Below are 14,623 nucleotides of genomic sequence, written 5' to 3'. Positions count from 1 at the left end.
TAATACCAAGAGGCACTACACTATTAGCACAAACTGTCTAGATTTTCTCAGGACAAGAGCAATATCTTATGCTTAAAAACATTGGTTAACATACCTAACATTATAAGTGTGAATGTCAGGGCTTAACCTAGGATAAGAGAATATATGCATTTAGTGACAGATGAAAGAAGTATGTGAGCAAATTAGTAAACATCTTCTCACCAAGCAGTGCTACAGAGACTGAAATTTGTAAATTAAGCCGAAATGGTATTGGTTAAAGATAAAAAAAGCTAGACTATTTTCCAAATAAATGGATACAAAACTGAAAATTAATTATTTTTTGAGCACCCTTGACCCAAAAATCCTAAATTTACAAATATTACTCATATAAATTAGCACAACACTGCAAATAATGATAGGGCAGAATAATGAAGTAACATTATGTAAAGTCTCCTCTACTTAAAACACAGTGTGGCATGTCAGTATCAATCTTTAATAAATAATATATTTACAGATTTTTGGACATAAAATAAAAATATATTTGTATTTGTAGTGAACTTTAAGTGATACATACTCTTTATGACAACTGAAATTTTGCTATCTGACAAATATTTATGCTTCACTGTGTGTGCACATGATATTTGTGTGTAATCACTGTGTGACACTATATGACAAAGCAATTAAGTAAGTCAAACAGTAAGTTACTAGTGATTAAGTTTAGAGGAAAAAATGAAGGGTTAGGTGTCTTTGCTGCTGAACAAGTTGTCAAGGCATAGAGAGTGAAGTAGTCACAATATATGTTGAATCGTATCAGTATAAGGAAACAATAGATTATGCAGAATATAACTGATGTAAATCTGTGGTCAACGCAAAATTGTATATAAAGTGAACATTAATTGCACTTTCACACAACTATATTGATAGGATTATTCCAGAAGGCATATTGTTTTCACTGTCTCCTGTTGGTTCATCAGCGAAAATTAATTTCATCATGCTAAAAAATTATCAGTTGCATGGTTTGCAACAAAAATTGAAAGAACCTATTGGAATGAAGTGCCATGATCTCCTTTGATGCTTTGTGCATACACTATATTTGACTATCACCCCCCCCCCCCCCCCCCATGGTTAAAATATTTTCTAAAACAGTAAGTTATTCAGCATATATAAATGGCCACTGGAATGGTTCCAAAAACACATAAAGATGCTTAATCATTTTGAATGCCTACAAATTCACCCTATGTTATGGACTTTATGGAATGGCATCTATATCTCATAAGTTCTTTTTCCTCACTCATATTGACATTCAGGACTATTCTGAATGCTTATTATCTGCTTATCCCACAATACTAACTGTGACATCTAGGTCACTACTGTACAGTGTGTGTGGTAAGAGCAAATATATATAAATGAAATTATATATATAAATGAAATAATAATAAATAAATATAAATGAAATTACTTTTAAGGCTGTTTGAGAATTAATGTCATTCAGATAAGCATAAGAAATGACGGAAACAAAAATCATATTTTGTGACTTCATAATTCAACTTCCATTATGAGTGAAATAAAAGCAAACAGTTTTGGAACTGAATAAATAGATGTATCGTGGCCACATAGTGCTTGTTATAGTTGTGACAGTATACTCAGTTACTCCAGAATGCACTTTCTTTCTGCAGAATGAAACATTATCATCAGAGTTGAAGAATAGCAAAAGAATGAATATAGTAGAATTTTTCTGAGGTCAGTTATTAATGGACTGCTATGTAAAAAGTCTCAGGATAACAATTTTGTTCTATGAATGATCTCATGTGTAATTAGAAGAATCAGTCAAAAATACGTAGCTCTATACAAGGTATGTATCTGTTACCACTATTTAACAGGACTTATTCTGCTATAACATCCTTAAGAAGAATAAATCCTATGTATTATTCTTTGTTTAAGACTTAACTCCATGCAGAAAAGTTCAGTTGTTCCACATATATTCTCATATGTCCTTGGCATGTAATAATGAAGTTCTGAAGTAGTGAACATAACTAACAGTTGATAATACTATTTAGAAATAGTTAACTCCAAACTTTAAAAGTGAAGCAGCCTTAGCTTCATATAGCAAATTTATTGTGCCATAACTATGTCCACTACACTATTAAGAGCTGTAATCTATGCTGGTAGAAGCTATAATACACCATACTTCCTATCCACAAGACAGTTTTACATAAATGGCTGCTGCACACTAAATTCAGAAATCAGATAAATTTCATAAACATTTGCTGAACTTATGCTATAGCACTATTAGTTCTATGGCATACTGAGATGAAAGCTATTCAATAAAAAAAACTGGCATAAACAGCAGTGATCAGTAAGGAAGGGGACAAATAAATTATCAGCTGGTAAAAGTGCTTGCTAAAAGCAGCTACATTGTGCTCTAATCATAAAATGTACTAGATTGCTTCAATAAAGATTTAAATATGTATAAAATATCCAAATAGTTATGCCCAGCTTATGTTAGAAACTGCTGACCTAAACACAACAACAATTTAACATTATAAACACAGAGTTAAATACAGCCCTTCTTTTAATTTTACAGCATGTTGTTTGCACTGGGCACAAAATCAGCTGAAAACGGATGTACAGTTATATTAACCATTACAATCCATCAGGAATTATTCAAGAAAATCTTGAATGGAATCAGACTAGAAAATAACTCCTCTAAAACATGAGCTTTTATTTCTAAATTCAGCCACTTTTCTTGGTGATCTGTTGCTTTTGACATCCTCTGGAAATTTTATATGTTGCCAGTCATAAATATCTTTCAGCATGTGTTAAGCTGTTTCACTGAATTCCAGACATTTTTTCCAGTAAATTATGTCTTTAAAATAAATACATTAGTTTAATTATTTCAGTAACAGGAAATGCTAATGGATCTGTATAATCTTTAACAATGTCACACTGACAGAGATCATGTCAGTACCAGCCATGTTAGTGGTTCCCATTGTAATGTAAAATACCTGGCAAATTTCATGGTAGACACTGAACACTCATATCCTCCTTCCCTGGACCACTAAGATTACAGATGTCATACTAGTCACAGATTTTGTTGCACAGTCTCATCTCTATGGCTTCTTTGATGACACAACGGAACAAGAATTTTTATCCATGAAACATAATTTTATGTTTATTCATGAAACTGTACTCAGTGACCACTTTTTTATTAAAGCCTCTTATCAAAGATATTTTGAATCCATTGCAGAACATTTTCATGCTGAGGGTATAAAATTGTTTCTCCACACTTTATAATCACCTACTCCTTGTATGAGGGAAATTTTTATGAAATAACTAATTAAATGGCCATGGACTCTCCCAACAGTTCAGCATATTTGTGATCATTTGAAAGCAAATGGAATAATAATCAGTCCACTATCAAGATGCAAACAGAAAGAAAGTTGGAATTTTTAAATGTTTTAATAGAATCCAAACTTCATGGATAGCTTGGCAACTCTGTATGCTACAAGCAAACACACACTGATCTATGCCTCAGCATAAAGTCTGCCTTGCAATCCAGCAGAGACATGTTTCAAATATGTTCATGGGCAGAGCTACAATTGTTTCTGACAAGAACAACTTTCATTCTGAGAAACAATAAAACAAGAAGCATTTGTTCAAAATGAACGGAGATAAGAATTATGACCCTAATTTAGCACTCTCTGTGAATACAAGCGCATCTAACAATTGCAAGGTAAATCAGCTATTGCACAGCTTCCTTTTTGTTAGGCTACATGTATCAAAATAGGTTATATATTAAGCAGACATGTGGAGAATTATTTTTCAACTGCATTAGAAGACAAAATAAATAAAAATAAAAATTAAAAAAGTGTTGCACCCAGTTAAAGATAGTCCTGGGCGCTGACCACAGAATGTGAATATCTATGGAGTGAGTATACCGGATATACTGCTAACTTTAGGCCAGGACTTTCATGTGAATTTAGAATAATACTGTTTGTACACATTTTTTATTTATTTAGTATTAGAGAAACTTTAGTATTATATGTATTTGCCATGTTTATATACATTTATTTATTAGGAACAGCAATAATGGAAAATCATGGCTACTATAGATACAAATTGACATACCTAAATGCAGGTAAAGCAAGTTTTTATATGTAAGTAACACAAATGTTTAATTATAGTGTCATACTAATAAGAAGCACTTCACACACTGAAATATTTGGCAAACAGCATAACAAAGAGTTGTAGGAATAAGTTATGCAATGAATGACATATGTGGTAGATTTATTTAATAGTGTGGAAGTGTGCTCCCACTCAGACCGATCAGGATGCTACATGTTTTGCTAATCTGCAATTAAGATGTATGTATGAGAATCTTGAGTCATTTCCTTCTCATTATATTCCATGGATCAAAGGAATAATGTGGATGCTATTTATTGACTTCCAAAAAACCATTGGACTTGGTACCTTAGAACTAATTATTAAGAAAAGTATTATTACATCAGTTGTCAAACCATATTTTGACTTGCTTGAGGGTATCTTGATAGGGATGATGTAACATTTTATTGTGGTGTTCCCCAGATCATTGACATTCATGTTACATTATTGAACTGACAGACAATATTAACAGTTATTCAAGACTTGTTGCCAATGATTCAGTTGCCCACAATGATGTCCTGTCTGAAAAAAAGCTACACAAATATGAATCAGATCAGGATTTAATTTCAAAATGGTGCAAAGATTAGTCAGTTGCTTTAAATGTATAGAAATAGAAAAAGATGCAACTCTCAAAATGAAAATCTAGTAGCCTATGACTACAATATTAAAGATTCTCCATTAAAATTGGTTTACTCATACAAATACCTGGGTATATCAATTTGTATAGATATGGAGTGGAATGACTGCATAAGCTCAATGGTAGGTAAGGGAAGTTGCAGATTTTTGTTCATTTGCAGGGTACTGAGAAAACCTCATATTAAATTGTTATTCAAGTGTGTGGAATATATTGAATGTAACCTAAGAAGGGCAGTGAAAATATTCACATGTTTGCTTGAGTCACAGGAAAGCATCTTGGATATGTTGAAGAACCAAAATTTTAGAATATTCAAGACCTATGCAAATTACCCCTAGAAAATGTACTTAACAAATATGCAAGAACCAATATAAGATAAGAATCTAGAGATATTCTTCAGCCCCCTATATATTATTTCCATAAAGAATGTGAAGACAAATTTAGGCAAATCAAAGAGAACAAAAAGCATTTCAACAGCTATTCTTAGTCCCTTCCACACATGATTGGAGCAGGAAGAACCCTAACATGTGAAACCATGCTAAGTACCCACTGCCTGCACTTCGTAGTGGTTTGCAAACTATGTATGTCAGTCTATATAGTAGTGAAACCACTAGACAAACTCCAACAATAACAAATTGGGGATGGAATAATAACAATGAAATAGGATAGATTGCGACTTACCATATTGATACCTCAGTACCTCCTCTATGTGGTGGGTAGCAATACATCCTATTGTTGATGTAGTTAGTAGAGTGCAGAGATTTCCAAATAAATTGTGCTTATTTTAGAACTCGGTACAACTAGTCTCTACAGCATGGAGAACAATTACGTGCTAATAGTAAGTAGTTTAGTTTCCCTAAACATGAATGAACATTAAAAATATAGTACCATAACCAGAAAATAGATTTGGAATAATAACTCTTTTATTCCATAATTGAATGATTATACAGTGAAAATTGTAATGTATTTATCATGATACATTCTTCACATCTGCCTGAGGAAAGCAACATTTGATGGCATCACTAATAAGGGCTTTTCTCAACCATAGTAGGTATGGAAACAACTGTCTCTCAGACATGAAGTTCTCAGATAAAATGAAAAAAAAAAAATTGTAACCCTTATGCAGGTTTATAAATTTTTCAGCATAAAATACATTACTGTAATTACTAAAATGAAAAGACCCATCACATAGCCTATGTACATACAAGAGAGTATTTATTCAACTCTTGTAATGTCCTAGATACTTATACATAAAATGTGCCAAACAAGTATGATTAAATATAAAGTTTTAGTATAGTCTTTGCCTATCACCTAAAATTTATGAAGATATATTGATAAAGATAACAGACTTGCTTAAATCTCTAATTTGCTACATGTCAAAGATTCACATCTTCCATCCATTTTCATTTTAAGAGGCACATCCAGAGAATAAGGTTCCCTATTTCTGTTTTAAACAAAGACAGCATAGTTACATGAAAAACTTTACTAGCAACAGGTACAGCAATTTAGGCAGTTGTCATATAATGGGATCAACTTTTGTGTTCCTGTGTTGTAAAAGTTTGCCACCTGTGACTGGAACCAGCATTTGACAGTCATATTCAGCTAGTCATCAGTGTCAAAACACTGACCAGATTACAGGAAAGATGGAAATAGCTGGGAGCAAGATCAGGACTGTATGCTGGATGATCAAACAGCTCTCAGCCAAACTTCTGCAAAACAGTTGCTGTGTGCTGAGCCATATGAGGACCAGCATTGTCATGGAGCTGCACAGTTCCTGCAGTAAGCATTCCGTGCTTCATGTTCTGAATGGCATACCACCACTTCTCTTTTGTTTCACAGTAATGGTCAGCATTCATTGCTTCACCTCTGGTCAGGAAGTCAATGAACAGAATGCCCTTCCTGTTCCGAACACTGTGCACATCACTTGCTGCCATGACACAGTCTGTTTGAATTTCATTTTGCCCAGGGATCCACTTTGACACAAATGCACTGACTGCTGCTTGGTTTCTGGGGCAAACTGAGAAATCCACATCTCATCGCCCATGATGAGCTTGTGAAGGAGCTCAAAATTGTCATCATTATACCACTGCAGAAATGGCAGCATTTAGTTTTCTATTAATTTCTTGCAACCATCTGACACACAACTTCTTGAACAGCAGGTGCTTAGTGACAATTTCGTGTGAAAAGGATCACAATATCTGTGGAAAATGGATGTTGAGCTCCATAATCACCTTGACCCTTCTCCAGAATGTGCTGCCACATCAGCTCAACAAGGTGATCGCTAATGAGGAATGGTTTTCCACCGCGCCCTTCATCACAGACACTCCTTCATCATGGACACTTTGACAACCTTTCAGACGAAGCCTACAACAGTGACACACCATCTGTTTGTTCATGACGTTCTGCCCGTAGACCAGACAGAGCTGATAATGAATTTTGAAGGGCGCTATTTTTTGTGCATTAAGGAACCTTATCACTGACTGAACCTTGCAGATGACATGACAATGAATGAGAGACACCATTTCAGGACATTGCTGTTGTAGTACTGGCACCAGGCACAATATGTCTGACTGGAATCTGATTGTCATATCATAGAACTGTTGCACGTGTGCAGTTTTTACAGCTAAATACATGTACTTTAAGGAAAACAACATCAGGAAGTTTACTTTTTGGATGTGCCTTGTAGTCTATTAGGAATAAAATTTTTAATGTTTCTTGACCATAATTTGTTAGAGTAAAGACTCAAGGATATCAACCAAATGCAGAATAAAATGTAAATACAGTGGTGTCTGTCTATTCTTTCAACTCTGTGCTTTGAGACTTATTGCAAGGAACATTCCGTTGCTTAAATCTAAAAGGAAGGTTCATTTTGAACATTGTATGCTAATTTCTAGAGTGCCTATGAAGTTCGTGTTGTATGTTTTGGCCTACTGATTTGCACTGTATTACCTTGACAATCCTGTATCATTGTCAGAAGATCCTTGGGTGAATAAATAAATAAATAAAATAAATAAACCAACAAAATACATGAAAAACCAATATACTTATTACTTTTGAACAGCTTTTATCTACACTAGTGGTATAATGAAATATAAAACCAGCAGAATGTTTGTGGGCTAATTTGATGCTGTAATGACATTATGTGATCTGGGAGACAATGTCTGTTGATTAACTGCTCAATCCATAAAGATTTTGGATATAGTGCAGAACATCAACAGAATACTAATATTTAGAGGGATGTTGACAAGTTAAATCATCAGGTTCTTCTGCTTCTACTATGTGCTGCTGAGTGGCCTCTGGGTTTCTGGAGCCATATTGAAGAGATTACTTGGGTCTCTCTGCTGGCACATGAGTGCCAATGATGAGTATAGTATTACCACCAATGAAGTACTTATGTGCCATTGATGAGTTTAAGCATGTAGCAAATTTTCCATCCCATCTCAGCTGCTTTTCAAAGTTCGGGGTGCTAAACTGTTTTCACTTACTTGGTCTGTTGCAATCTCATTTTTCTGAATTTGACTTTGCTTTACATACTACTCATCATTAGGATGGCATCACAATGTTTTCTCATCTGTTATTCTACTGAGAAAGAAGTTGTGGAGATATTTGCAGGGAGTAACAATGAGGATGAAGAATTTAATGTTGATGTAAATGATAAATCCTCCACTCTGGCACTAAAAGCAACAGTCTTAAGGTGACTATGTCAGCAGGTGTCAAGCCGCAGGTTTATGTCTCAAAAAGAGATGTAATTGATGTGTCATCTGAATCCAAATAATATGAAAGTGAAATACTGAGGAAGAAAACATGGTTTAGTGGTATATCTGACTTGAAAGAAAATTATTTTCACCTACAGATTCAGACATTTGTTGATTTACCTTCAGTACACAACCATCAACTGGGGAATGATCCAAGCATTATGTCATGCTTTCCATTATTTTTCAATGAAGATACAGTGCTGGCACATACACAGATTGACAGTCTGGACTGCTGTGATGCCTAATATAATTGTGAAGGATGCATAGCAAAAATTCAGCATTAGCTGCCTCACATACAGTAGGGTGACAAAACTCATGGGATAGCAATATGCACGTATACAGATGGGGGTAGTATCATGAACAGAAGGTATAAAAAGACAGTGAACTGGTAGAGCTGTCATTTGTACTCAGGTAACTCATCGAAAAGATTTCTGATGTGGTTATGGCCACACAATGGGAATTAACAGACTGAAAAACTGAATCATAGTTGGAGCTAGATCCATGGGACATTACATTTTGGAAATTTTTGGTTAATTAAATATTCTGAGATCCACAGTGTCAAGACTGTTCTGTGAATAGCAAATTTCATGCATTATCTCTCATTATGGACAATGTAGTGGCCAGCAAACTTCACTTAATGACAGGAAACAGCAGCGTTTGTGTAGAGTTGTCAATGCTAACAGACAAGCACACTGCATGAAATAAGCACAGTAATCAATGTAGGATATACAACAAACCTATCTGTAACAACAGTGCAAAGAAATTTGGCATTAATGGTCTATGGCAGCTGATGACCAAGGCAAGTGCCTTTGCAAACAGCATGATGTCACCTGTAGTGCCTCTCCTCATCTTGTGACCATATTGGTTAGACTCTACACAAGTGGAAAACCATGGCTTAGCTGGATGAGGCCCAGTTTCCATTGGTAAGAGTGATGCAGACCCCAGAGTGATGCATGTACAAAAGATGTCAACAAAACACTGTGCAAGCTATGGGTCGCTTCATAATGGTGTGGGCTTTTTTCACATGGAAGAGCTGATGGTGGGGTTCGAGTGTGGTGTAGACCTCATGAAGCCATGGACACAAGTTGTCAGCAAGGCACTGTGCAAGCTGGTAGTGGCTGCATAACAGTGTGGGCTGGGCTGACTTTACATCGAATGGACTGGGCCCTCTGGTCCAACTGAACAGTTCATTGAGTGGAAAAGGTTATGTTTGGTTACTTTGAGGCCATGTGCAGCCCTTCAACAATAGAATTTTTACAGACGAAAGTGCACCATGTCACTGGGCCACAACTGTTTGTAATTGGTTTGATGAGCTTTATAAACAATTTGTATGAATGATTTGGGTACTCAGATGACCCAATATGATTCCCATGAAACATTTATGGGACATAAACAAGAGACAGCTTCACATATAACATCCTGCACTCACAAGACTTTCACAATTATGGCTGACTACACAGGCAGCATGGCATAGTATTTCTGGAGGGAACTTCCAATGACTTGTTGAGTATATGCAATGTGGAGATGCCTCACCACACCAGGCAAAAGGAGGGCAAACATCACATTAGTAGGTTTCCCATTACTTTTGTCACATAAGTGTAGATAAAACTAATAAATAATTACCTATTTATGATATTGAACTATTCATATAACAACAAAATTTTTCATAAGCCTTGATTTACATTGGCTTGAAGATTTTACTGCACATAGTGTGTATGAGTTGTTACCCAAAAATCCAAGAATTTCACTGTACTGGTCAAACGAGTAGTGGTATGACATCCTGCCATTAGGTGCCTCATGATACATATCTTAGCTACTGCAGCACAAAGTTACATCATCTTAAGCACATGCAAAAGTGACTGGTAATGGTGCATGTCAGGATGTGTTTCGGTGCTATTTGCAAATTGTGAAATAGATAATGTGAAGAAAACTGCAGCTACAAGCCTCCACATGCAGAGAGAGTCAACATTTGAGTGATTCAAGTGCTTCAAGAAAAGCCAAGAATCTGTAGAAGGTGATGAACATTCTGGTCAACCATCAACATACACATCACCATGAATGATCACGAAAGTGCATGACATGATACATGAAGACCAAAGGCAGAGAATTTATTATGTTTGTAACAGGCTTGGTTTGTCATACAGTATATAACAATGAATTGTAGCCAATGAACTGAACATTATATGAATTGCAGCAAAGTTTTTCCCTTGCCTTCTGAACACTGACCAATGAAATCTCAGGATTTAGAATTGGACTGAGCTGCAACAAAAATTTTGGGAATGTCCAAAATTCTTATACAGGATTGTAATAGGTGATGAATCTTGTGTCAACAGTTATCACCCTTAAACAAAACAGCAGTCATCACAATCAAAAATGCTAGTTTCTCATAGTTTTACTGTGAGGTTTTGAGGTGGCTAAGGAAAAACATTCATTGCACATGGTCACAGTTGTGGAAAAAGAAAGAATTGTTGGTGCACCATGACATCACGACCACACACACCTCACTTCTTGTGAGGAAATCTACAGCCCAAAACAAGATGGCAACAATATCCCACCCTGCCTACTCACTGAACCTAGCCCAGTGTGACTTCTACCAGCCCCCAAAGTCGAAAATTCTGTTGAAATGGTGACACTTTGCTCAACTGAAGACATCTAAGTGGAATCACAATAGGTTCTGGACAACCTTAACCCTACAGACTTTCAGGAATGCTTTCAAAAACTAAAACAATGTTGGGATTATATCATGTAAGCCTAAGGCGACTACTTTGAAAATGACTTTTAGTCATTAGTATAGTTTTTTTGATTTTTACAGTGAAATTCCCAGATATTTTGGATAGTACCTCATCCTGTTTTCATATATTTCTGTAAACTGCAGTCCCTTACACACCTTGTCCTTTGTATTTACAAATTGTTGTGCCAGAAAAAGCACAGGAATGTGTGAACATTTCAGAAGAAGTACATTTGGTTTTGAGAGCGATATTAAATTTATGAAATACTACTAACTGCCTGACAGGGTATTATGCCATCCATTTCTGAAGGACAAGAAGTTAGCAAAAATTTAATACATACATTGCCAAATCAAATAAAAGGGTGAGAGATGTTCTGTAGATGTATAGTTTATATAGTGTACTTATTAGAGACAGGCCAGCTATCATCCTCCAGTGATAAAGCACTCAATTAGTCGAGCCAAAAATCATTCATGTAAGTACCACAAAAATCTCATGATAGAATAAAAGTGAAGTTAATTGTTTCTAATGCGGTCCAAAACAAATGTCAATACACAAATATAAAGTCACAGACAACAGTACAGTTTATTCACCATAACAAGTTGCAGGATGCTTTGGACTACAAAAATACCATAAATGAAAATTGTATCACTGATGTCTTTCTTCCCACACATGAAATGAAACCGTCTAATCTGTACACGAACATAACATAACCAATTACCTGTAATCCAAATAAATCTGCTTAACTAAAATCAAAATTGTTTATTTCTTTATGTAGTAGAAGAAAGAATACATGCAATACAGTAGATACTATTAATGTGTGATGGGAGGTACTTGGGGAACTCAAACAAAAATTCCTAAAGGGAAGGTGACATTCTTTTTGAGGAACCCTATAGAGAAAATTTAGAGAATTGGCATTTTAATCTGGCTGTACAATGAACCTGTTCCCAATAATGTACATTTTGTCCAAGCACCATGAACATAACAGAAATCAGGGCTTCTACGGAGGAATATAGATAGTCGTTTTTCCCTCACTCTATTTTCAAGTAGAAAAGGAAAGGAACTGAGTAGTAGTGACACAATGTACTCTCCCCCACATGCTGTATAGCAGCTTATAGAGTTTTTACATAAATGCAGATTTAGCTATGAAGAAACACTGAACTACTTTTGTGTACTGAAATTGATTGTAACTACTGGAATGGGTTACAAACATCACATAAATTATTGGAGGTTTGTAATCATTAATTATCAGGTAACCTTCAGAGTCAGAAACTAATTTTGACAACTACAGTAACATTACTTTCACTGGTAACAAATTTGAATTACAGGAGGAGACATTGCAGAAATCAACAACAAAGGAACCTCCTTCAAAAAAGGCCAATGAAGAAACTAGTATATTTCATCAAAATATAAGTAGTATAGGAGATAATGTTAGTGAAAAGTGTGTTGATGTCGACTGACTGAAATATAGGTAATATATCGGAATACAACATAAACAATACAAGGAGCCAGACAAATTGTGTCCCACAATGACCTATCCTATCCAAAGCCTATCCTTTTTCCTTATCATTCTAAATCAAAATTGTAATGTGAAGAGGGCAACAGCTTGAGGGCTGGAACATGATGGCTAGTCATTTCAAATGTGATTTGATGAATCCCACCTGTCATCAAGGTGGATGAACATTCTCATAACAGAGTGGCATCTGTACTCCAGTGGAGTGGCCACAAAAGTCATCTGATCCTAGTGTCTTCAGTGATGAGTCCCTCTTTGAACTGAGACCTGATTGCTAGCAAAGACCCATTTTGTTGCCCTTCATGGCAAGCCATCCTCGGATTACATTTCAGCAAGATAATGCATGCCCACACATGGCAAGAGTTTCTGCTGTTTATATTCATGCTCACCACTAAACTCCTTTGCCAGCCAGTTTGCTGGATCTCTCTCAAATTGAGAATGTTAACAGCATTATGGACAGGGCCCTCCAATTGTGATTGACTTGCTCACTTAGTGAAACTCTTTCTGTTGAATAAGTGATCCAATTTTTCTCAAACTGTAATTACTTGTTTGTCAGTTTATTGCTATTCAGTGAACAAGTTCCTGGCTTGTAGGAAATAATTTATGCTAAATCACAGTATGGTTCGGTTATTACAGTTTCTAACATGCAATTGAACGAAAACTGACATTTTAATTACACAGAATGGGCATACGACTGGTAAATCTGAATATTTAAAATTTCTAGATGTTCAGATAGATAGTATACTGTCATGGAACACCCATATTCATGAACTTGTTAAAAACTGAATGGTGCTATATTTACCATTAGATCAGTATCTGCAATAAGTGAGGCTACAACATGAAAGTTAGTCTGTTTCGCTTATTGCCATTCACTTATGACACACAACATTATATTCTAGGTTAACCCTTATCATTGACAATGCATATGTTTTACAGGCTTGCTGATTCCTGTTCATAAATCTGGGGATTCCGAGATTGGCCTCTCAATATTCACTTTTCAATACCAATTCTTGTCAATAATATGAATTTATTCCCAAAAGTTATCAGCTTTTACTCAGTTATACTAAGCAGATATCCATTCTGCATTTGGATCACACTTCCTTGACTGTTAAGCCAAGAGGAGTGCTGTATTCTGTTGCATTCAATTTAATTAAGCTGCCACAAGAATTGAAAAATAAATTAGCAGTAAACCTCACACACAGAAATCCATACCAAAGAATTTCCTCATGGAACACTCATTCCACTCTGACAGGGGGTTTCTGAAAAAAAACTAATGTAATTCCTGTGTTATATTGTTGATTATTACATAAGATTCATCTACATTTGGAGGTGAGATAGTCCTCTGTATGGATCTCCTGGTGGGGACTACTCAGGGGGATTGCATTATCAGGAGTAACAAAACTGGAATTATACAGATAAGACTGTGGAATGTCAGACCCCTTAATCTGCCAGGTAGGTTAGCAAATTTCAAAGGGGAAATGGATAGATTAAAGTCAGATATAGTAGAAATCAGTGAAGTTTGGTTGCAGGAGGAACAGGACTTCTGTTCAGGTGAATACAGCGTTATAAATACAAAATCAAATAGTAGTAAAGCAAGAGTAAGTTTAATAATAAATAAAAAATAGGAATGCAAATAAGCTACTACGAACAGCATAGTGAATGCATTATTGTAACCAAGATAGACATGAAGCCCACACCACCACAGAAGCATAAGTTTGTACGTCAACTAGCTCTGCAGATGAGGAGGATAGTGAGGAATTGTGTGATGAGATAAAAAGAAATTAGTCAGGTAGTTAAGGAAGATGAAAATTTAATAGTCATAGGGGACTAGAATTTGATAGTAAGAAAAGGAAGC

General features: G+C 35.5%; 1 protein-coding gene across 1 annotated transcript in view; it reads right to left on the bottom strand.

The window, feature by feature from the left end:
• Positions 1–14,623, bottom strand: part of LOC126297751 (calcium-dependent secretion activator-like) — a 1,391,877-nt gene that overhangs the window by 440,186 nt on the left and 937,068 nt on the right. Inside the window, exon 19 of the mRNA XM_049988921.1 lies at positions 95–127. Coding sequence (XP_049844878.1) covers positions 95–127 — 33 coding nt within the window. The remainder of the gene's footprint in view (positions 1–94; positions 128–14,623) is intronic.

Source organism: Schistocerca gregaria, chromosome X, assembly GCF_023897955.1.
Source record: "Schistocerca gregaria isolate iqSchGreg1 chromosome X, iqSchGreg1.2, whole genome shotgun sequence".
Classification (NCBI taxonomy): Eukaryota; Metazoa; Arthropoda; class Insecta; order Orthoptera; family Acrididae; genus Schistocerca; species Schistocerca gregaria.
The sequence above is the reverse complement of the archived record's forward strand: the minus strand, read 5'-3'. Positions and strand labels throughout refer to the sequence as shown.